At 43.4% G+C, this 8,842-nt stretch overlaps 2 protein-coding genes across 2 annotated transcripts; one reads left to right on the plus strand and one right to left on the minus strand.

Annotated features, from left to right (window-relative positions):
* Positions 1 to 1,680: 1,680 nt before the first annotated feature.
* LOC145975918 (uncharacterized) lies at positions 1,681 to 2,410 on the minus strand. The gene is made up of 3 exons (XM_083106688.1): positions 2,030 to 2,410; positions 1,846 to 1,967; positions 1,681 to 1,762 (listed from the first exon to the last, which is right to left on the minus strand). The coding sequence occupies exons 1-3, from the start codon at positions 2,408 to 2,410 to the stop codon at positions 1,726 to 1,728; spliced, it is 540 nt and encodes a 179-aa protein (XP_082962814.1). The 3' UTR covers positions 1,681 to 1,725.
* Positions 2,411 to 6,070: 3,660 nt separating this feature from the next.
* Positions 6,071 to 7,071, plus strand: LOC145975919 (uncharacterized). Its single transcript, XM_083106689.1, has 3 exons — positions 6,071 to 6,077; positions 6,228 to 6,977; positions 7,064 to 7,071. The coding sequence occupies exons 1-3, from the start codon at positions 6,071 to 6,073 to the stop codon at positions 7,069 to 7,071; spliced, it is 765 nt and encodes a 254-aa protein (XP_082962815.1).
* The last annotated feature ends 1,771 nt before the right edge of the window (positions 7,072 to 8,842 follow it).

An 8,842-nucleotide genomic window follows, 5' to 3' on the forward strand; every position in this document is an offset into this window, starting at 1 on the left:
TCTTTTTTTAGCATTATAAAAAAATAATTAAAGTAAGAATACAATATTGAATGTTGAGCTTGAAGAAGGGCTTAAAAAAAATCACACAAAACAGTCTCTTTTCACTATTATATTAGCTACTATTATTAGTGTTTAGCTGCATTTTAAGTATATTTTTTAGTATATTTAATAATAATATATATTTTTTAGTATATTTAATAATAATATATATTTAGTATATTGTGTTTACTTTTGTAAGACTCGGCGCCAACGTCGCTTAATTTTAATCTTAATTCACTCTCCTCTTTGTCTCTTTCTAAAAACAGTTAAAAAGAGACAACCAGTAAATTAAAGTTAAAATTGGGCGACGTTGGTGCAACCGGATCTAAAAAACTTCTCATGAGATAAGTGTATCATGAAGGGATTGAGTGCAAAGATCTGCAATACAAACGAATGTATGTGCAATACAAGTAAAAGTTTTATTTATTTTCGCAAGTAGTAAGACTAAGCCGGTTCTAACGCAGGGGCTCCGAGGGGGGGTGAGGGGCGAGGGGGAACCGCGGGCGAGGGGGTGACGTCACGCGGGAGGGGGGTGATGACGTCGCGCGGGGGTGACGTCACGCGGGGGGGGGGGTGATGACGTCACGCGGGGATGATGACGTTACGTGCGGGGGATGATGACGTCACGTGCGGGGGATGATGACGTCACGTGCGGGGGATGATGACGTCACGTGCGGGGGATGATGACATCACGTGCGGGGGATGATGACGTCACGCGGAGATGATGACGTCACGCGGGGGATGATGACGTCACGCGATGGATGAAGGGGTCCGCGCGGGTAGGGGGGATCCGCGGCGCGAGCGATGGACGAGGGGGTCCGCGCGGGTAGGGGGGATCCGCGGCGCGAGCGATGGACGAGGGGGTCCGCGCGGGTAGGGGGGATCCGCGGCGCGAGCGATGGATGAGGGGGTCCGCGCGGGTAGGGGGGATCCGCGGAAAGAAGACGGTGGTGTGAGAAGAATAGCGCTACGTGTGGGAAAAGGATAGCATAAAGTGTGTGAAGAGGACAGTGCGACAAGGATGACACGTGACATCATCAACGTGTGACAAGGATGGCGTCAACGTGGGACAAGGATGATGCATTATAAGATGCCACATAGGTGGGAGCAGGACGACGCAAAGGTAAGTGAGTGATAGCGACGAGCTTGTGAATGAGAGAGAACGATAATAGCGCGAAGAGAACGCATACGAAAGAGAACTATAATATCGCGAGAACAACGTGTGCGAGAGAGAACGATAATAGCTAAGATAACGCGTGCGAGCGAGAACGAAGATATCGCGAGACTTACAACTAACGCGAGACTTATTGTTAGAACGATAGCGCGTACGAAAGAGAGAGAGAGAGAACGATATCGCTATACTTACAACTAGCGCAAGAGAGACGCAAGGGATGGGAACGCAAGGAGAGGCGCGTAAATAAATACATTTCTTTTTAATACTAAATATAACATTTATTGTGTGCGTGTATTATACAATTTGTGTGTGTGTGTGTGTGTGTGTGTGTGTGTCTAATAAAATAATAATATAATAATATAAAATTTAAAATTTAAAAAATATAATAATAATAAGAATAGTAATATAATAATAAAATAAAAATATAAAAATATAAAATATATATATATATATATATATATATATGGGGAGGGGGCGATGCACCGGACTAAAGGGAGGCCGCTCCTAGAAGGCTAAGGGGTCGATGTGCCGGGCTGAGTGGAGCCGCTCCTGGAACAGAAAAAGACATTTGAATAGTTTTTTAATAATTTATTTTAGAACTTTTGATGTATTATAAATTGAAAGTTACTTACAATACTTTCCATGGCATTTTCCATTCACCGTTATACAATACACACAATTTATATTTTGATGCAGGTTTGGATTCACATATCTGTTTATCCTCTCGTCGACCATTCATATCATCGCGTAAACTCTAAAATCAAACATATTAATTTTATGTTTTAAATTTATTGCACATCGACAAAAATATTTTACCTTCAACGTTTCCAATTTCCGCCGTAGTATATTCTCATGATCATCTTCTTTCAATTTTTCAAAATCTTCTATTAATTCGAGATTTTCACGCAGTTTGTTTCCAATACAATTTACTTTAGAATGATTAGGTTCTATATTGAAACATTTACATCCATGATATTTTGCAAAATCTCGCGCACATATTTCTCGAGCTAGAAGAAATGTCCTCAACGAATTTGTGCGAGGTTTTTCCAAGCCGAGCTCTTGATGTCTTATAAACTGAACGATTGAAGTTTCTAGATTCTTCTTTGAAAGTTGTTCCCGCTCGTATTGAAGTAATTCTTCATCATCACTAGTCCGAAAACGGAAATCAGGTTTTCCATCGGATGATCCCTCCTCCATTTCTCTCTCCTCTCTCTCTCTCTCCATCTCATCCATTTCTCTCTCTCTTTCCATCCAATAATCATCATCATCCGTATCGTCATCGATGATAATAACATCGTCTTCAGCCATTGCACTAACGTAACACAAGACTAACGAAACACAGAACAACGAAAGAAATAATATTCTAATGTCGCAGACTCCTCTTCATTATATATCTTTTAATATCTTTTGTCTCATTCCAACTAGAGCATCACGTCTCATCTACTTCAGCATTTCTCTACATCTTTAGCGAAGCGTGTTGAGAAAAATATAACTATTCTTATTCGTATGGAAGGAAAGAATTAAAATCATAGATGGAATAAAAATAATTATTTATTGCAAGCATCATAAAGAATATCATTTACAGCGCATGTTAATAATTCACAATCGATTAATGATTCACTGTTAAAGACATCACTATCGCGTATCGTTTTTACAGCATCGCATACAGTAGTAATATTGTTACGTCGTAAAACAGTTTCAAATTGTTTAAACTTTTCATTCACGAGATACGTATTCTCGCATAACCAATTATGCATATGATCGATACAATTTTCAAAATTAAATAAATGTAATAATGTCGGTGGTTTCATGTACAAAGAATTGTCACATAATGTGAGTTTTACAATTTTCGATTGATACATTTCGATCGATAAATCTCCAATCCTTAATGCGAGAGCAGTCGATTGTAGAAATTGTTCAATGTCTGCTTGCTTCTGCATCAACAAATTCCACGTTGAAAAAGGCAACACTATTTGATTGCCTCGATTATCACCGAGAATCAGTTCCACTTACGACACAGCTCCAACGCTTATTCCAATGTCCAAATACTTGTACGACGTTGGGGTTAGAGCGTATCTTCTTCCAAGTATACGAGTCGCACGACGAGGCTGAATGCTATAAAAATATATAAATTAGATCAATATTTAAAAAATTAATAAATAAAATATTTAAAGATCGAAACTTACGTGTCACATTTTTGCTTCTTACACGGTGGAGTTTCACCGTTTCGAATCGGAACGTAAAAATTCATGTTGATTTCTTCAGTGAACCTTTCACACGCGCGATTGATGCAATACTGATCGTATTAGAATTAATATCAATTCAAATAGTATCGCAAATTGCAATGTAGAGGGGATTATTGCTGACACGACATTTTAATTTCCTCTAAAATTTTGTCGCGCCGATATACGGCTGCGATGACATCATCATCCCTAGAACAAAGATTTAGCTGAATTCGCTAAAATCGAGCGCCGATGTACGGCTGCTCCCGACGCAACCACGTTAGATTTTTCAAATGTATGTGACAAAACGCGAAATTATCAAGGTTAAATTGCAAACGCTACTCCGGGAATTTTTTAAGATGAAATCATTCTAGAATGTTCGATGATATGCATGAGACAGTATATAAATCATGCCGTCAAGGTTAAAACACACATCACCCCTAGACAAAGATTTAGCTGAATGTGCTAAAATCGTGCGCCGATGTACGGCTGCTCTCGACGCAACCACGTCAGATTTTTTCAAATGTACGTGACAAAACGTAAAATTTTCAAGGTTAAATTGCGCATCAGAACAAAGATTTAGCTGAATGCGCTAAAATGGAGCGTCGATGTACGGCTGCTCCTGATGCAATCACGTCAGATTTTTCAAATGTACGTGACAAAACACGAAATTTTCAAGGTTAAGATGTGCATCGGAACAAAGATTAACCGCCAAGGTTAAAACGCACATCACCCCTAGACAAAGATTTAGCTAAATGTGCTAAAATCAAGCGCCGTTTTACGGCTGCTCCCGATGCAACCACATCAGATTTTTCAAATGTACGTGACAAAACGCGAAATTATCAAGGTTAAATTGCAGACGCTACTCCGGGGAATTTTTTAAGATGAAATCATTCTAGAATGTTCGATGATATGCACGAGACAGTATATAAATCATGATCAAGAGGCACGCCCCGCCAGTAATTTTGCTAAAGTACATCCGGAACTATCATTGGGAAGCGCATTTCGCAAGTGTGTTACAATATGGAGGAACAAAATTTGCGAGAGCAATCCACATTGATTGATTCGCTGGAAGATTACATTGTGTGGGAACAACGATGCGACCAATACATCGAGTCGTTGGAAGAGCAAAGTCGCATCAAGCGACCGCGATTATCGATCGGAAATCGACAATCGCTGATTGCTCGGATCGCGCGCCTCGAAGGGTTGAAAAATTCGGTACGTGGACGTTTCGTACACGCGGGTGCCGGATGTAGCGCGCGTCAAAATAGACTTGTGTGGCGCGAGATTGATACGGCGTTCGAGAGTCGCGTATCGACTGGTGCGGTGATAAACTATAATCACATTGAACCTCGCCAATTTCTCGATGACGCCAAAGACATAGTGATAGAACATGTGCAGGACGTTATGAAAAAACACTGTAATGTGAAAGTGAACACTATATTTAACGGTGAATTCGTGGCTGGGGATAAACGCGCCAACAAAAGTATCAATACGCGAAACTATGAACTCTTTCGCACATCCGATTTACGCGAGTGATACGAACGGCGTGTTATCGAACCCACCCTAGCGTCTCTGGAAGAGTTTCAGGAACGCGATAGCGGGTGGGCTTTGTCGCGAATACTAAATTTAACTGTAAATATAAATAAGTATAATCCTATGCGTGCGGGGAGTCACATCAAATTACCGCGGGAGATTATGTTGAAAAGAGCGGTGATTAATGTACAATCTAAAGACAATGCGTGTTTCGCGTGGGCAGTGGTCGCCTCCCTATACCCCGCCGAAAGAGACACGAATCGGGAATCATCGTACCCGCATTACACGACAGTGCTGAATCTCCAGAACATTGAGTTTCCAGTGACTGTGAACCAAATAAAAAATTTTGAACTTGCCAATAACATTTCGATCAACGTCTACAACATCGAAGACAAGAACAGCATTGTCCCGATGCGTCTTTCGCAGCAGAAGCAGGACAAGCATATCAACTTGCTTTACATTGAAGACGACAACAGCGTCGGACATTTCGCTTGGATTAAGAATTTATCCCGGCTCGTGAGCTCACAACTGAGCAAACAGGATCACAAGAAATATATATGCGACCGGTAAGTTTAATTATGCCTCTGTATGTCTCGTCCGGATGGAGACTATGTAGTCGTGCTTCCGCACGCCCTCTCGACAACAGATTTTAAAGTACCGCCAAAAAGAAAAGCTCGCGCCTCTGCGAGCGCGAGTTGCCGCGCGCGCCGGCGCAGCGCGCGCCACGCCACCTCATTGTGTTTTGTTCGCTCGTGTCGACAACGTGTACCGTAGTTATTATTTTCATTTTTTTTGTCTCTTTTCAGGCTCTACCCATTAGAATAATGCCTAAGCACAAAAGCGCAAAAAAGGGATCCTTCTCGAGGCATTCTAGGGACAGAAGAGCGTCCCGTAAACATTCCTCAAGGGAAAAATCGCGCGAACGTGCTCGAGGAGAGAGACATAGGAGAGAAAGATCTAGGGATGCTCATTCATCGGACAGCATCTCATCGAGGGATTCTTCGGTACGGCGTTCCCGATCCAGGGAAAGTTATAGCGAAATTCTCAGAGATTTTCGAGATTTTCTTGTGCGCCGCAACAGCTCACATAACCTAGACTTATGTCAGGTTAGATCGCCTATAGAGGTTATCCCGCCACAGGATGAGGGCCCAGCATCGCCCTTAGCAACCAGGCGCCGTGGAGCAGAATATAATAGAACACACGGTCGCACAAGCTGACCGAGGCGTTGTACCAGGTATGTCCTCCTGTTGACCCAGCCCCCCCTCTGCAACTGGCAAAGGGAGGACATAACCGATGTGATTTCTATTCTGTCTCCTTCTTTCCATACATAGATTCGCCGACGATTCCTAGCGTCAATGAGGTGAGTGCCACGCCAACTGGCAGCGTATCCTTTGCCTCCCCTCTTGCCACAGACATTCCGGAATCCCAGGTTCCGGAAGTTGTTCCCGTGGCGTATACCTTGGTTGAGGATTTGTTCGGGAGAACTCAGACACCCCCTACGTCATCCTCCTGGAATCCTACGGTTCTGAATGCAATCCAGACGGAGTCGCGAGGCGGTCTCAATAACGAGGTGCGTTCTAACCTGCTGTCTAAATATGAACCTAAGGGGGAGCTATCATCGCTGGCTCCACCAAAGCTGAATAAGGAGCTAATCGCAGCGCTGACCCCGTCGGTCATTAAACGGGACGAATATCAGTCATCTTCACAGGCACAGGTGGCTGCTTCCCTCAACGCCCTCGGCTCGGGCATGTCGCTCTTGCTGAAGCCGGAGATCTTGCAAGATCTCAAGAATGAGGCAAGGTCGGCTCTGACAAATTTCTCAGAAGGCATTCATCTGCTAGCGGACCACCACTACCGTCTCTCACTGGCGAGAAGAGCTTTCGCCAAGCCTTCTCTCAATATCGTTGGCAAAAATGCTGCAGAATCAGCTCCGATCGACGAGTTCTTATTCGGGCAAAATTTTGCCGAAACGCTCAAGGCGGCTCAGGTCTGTGAAAAAACTGCCCGTGATGTCTCCAAATCAGCTCCCCCGATAGGAAAAAAGACGTTACAACCGGTCCGCCAGTCAACACAATATCGATCTCACCAACAGGCGTCTAGGATTTCGGGAAACCCGAAGGCCCCTGCCCGTCCTTCGTCGGCTCGCCGAACAGGGGCTCATTATCACCAGAGCCAACGCCACCGCTCCCGGTCTCAGACCAGATCTCGTCGCCGTCACTAGACAACGTAAGTTCGGCCGGTCGCTTACATAGATTCTACGAATCTTGGTCGAGTATCACCTCTGACCCTGTTGTATTGAGTGCCATAAGAGGCTACCGCATTCCTTTCACTATTTCGCCTCCATCAAGGGCTCATCTTTCTGAGCCCAACTTGTCGTTATCTGCTGCGCTAGCCTGTGACTTGGAAATAGATCGTCTACAGCGAAAAGAAGCCATCGCACAGGTTGAACCTAGCAAAGACCAGTTCCTCTCATCTTTCTTTTTGATAGATAAGTCATCAGGAGGGAAACGCTTTATTTTGAATCTGCGAGACCTCAACGTATACATCGAGCCTCCACACTTCAAATTAGAGGATTGGCGTACTGTGGTTCGCCTCATGCTTCCTGGAACGCATATGGCAACCCTCGATCTGGAAGATGCTTACTTGTTAGTTCCAATTTTTGAGGGCCATAGAAAGTTCCTTCGTTTCCAATGGCGCAATAAGACCTTTGAATTCACGGCTCTGCCTTTTGGCTTGTCCACAGCTCCCTACATATTCACAAAGATTCTTAGACCTGTATTTACCTATCTCCGTAAAAAAGGCTATCAATCAATAACTTACCTGGACGATTTTCTCCTCTTAGGTTCGTCCAACGAAGAATGTCGGGCTAACGTCAACGCTTCAGTTAACCTTCTTCACTCTTTGGGGTTTGTGGTAAATTACGCTAAATCGCATTTGGAGCCATCAAATAAAAGCAAGTATTTAGGTTTCATCTTCGATTCAAATGAGCAATCAATTACGATCCCTCCTTCACGTAGAGCAAAGTTACTAAGTTTAACAACATCGTTGGCCCTCAGAACAAGATGTTCCATTCGAGAATTTGCCAGCCTTATCGGTTCTCTCGTTTCAGTCTGCCCTGCAGTTCAGTACGGACTTCTTCATACGAAGAGATTTGAAAGAGAAAAGTTCTTAGCTCTTGTCAATAACAATGAGGATTACTCAGCAGAAATGGACATTTCTTCACACTTCCAGGAAGACTTCAGATGGTGGATCGACATCTTTTCCAATCCCAAACAGACGAACAAAATCCGCTCAGACAGATTTGTGCAAGAAATATTTACGGATGCATCTTTGAACGGCTGGGGGGCTTCTTGCCGCGACAGGCGCACTCATGGCTGGTGGTCTGAGTGTGAGAGGACGCTTCACATAAACTCATTAGAGCTTAAAGCGGCCTTTAACGGCCTGCTTTGTTTTGCAGCAGATCTTCACGACTGCAACATCTTACTCCGCATTGACAATACTACTGCTATAGCCTACATCAATAAGTTTGGCTCTATTCAATTTCCTCATCTCTCTGAAATTTCTAGACAAATCTGGCGTTGGTGCGAGGATCGCAACATATTCGTTTTTGCCTCTTATATTTCATCTATAGAAAACTCTATCGCGGATGCCGAATCTAGAACTTCGGATCCTGATACGGAATGGTCTTTATCGGTTACAGCATTTCGTCGAGTGGCAAGGGTCTTTGGTCCCTTTGATATAGATTTGTTCGCGTCTTCAATAAATAACAAATGTGATTTGTACGCTTCCTGGTATCCTGACCCGGGATCAATCTCTGTAGACGCGTTCACTTTTTCGTGGGAAAATCTAAACTTCTATGCTTTCCCACCTT

Source organism: Camponotus vicinus, unplaced genomic scaffold (genome assembly GCF_025532165.1).
Source record: "Camponotus vicinus isolate PSW18456_S1 unplaced genomic scaffold, iyCamVici1.0 SCAF_8, whole genome shotgun sequence".
Taxonomy (NCBI): Eukaryota; Metazoa; Arthropoda; class Insecta; order Hymenoptera; family Formicidae; genus Camponotus; species Camponotus vicinus.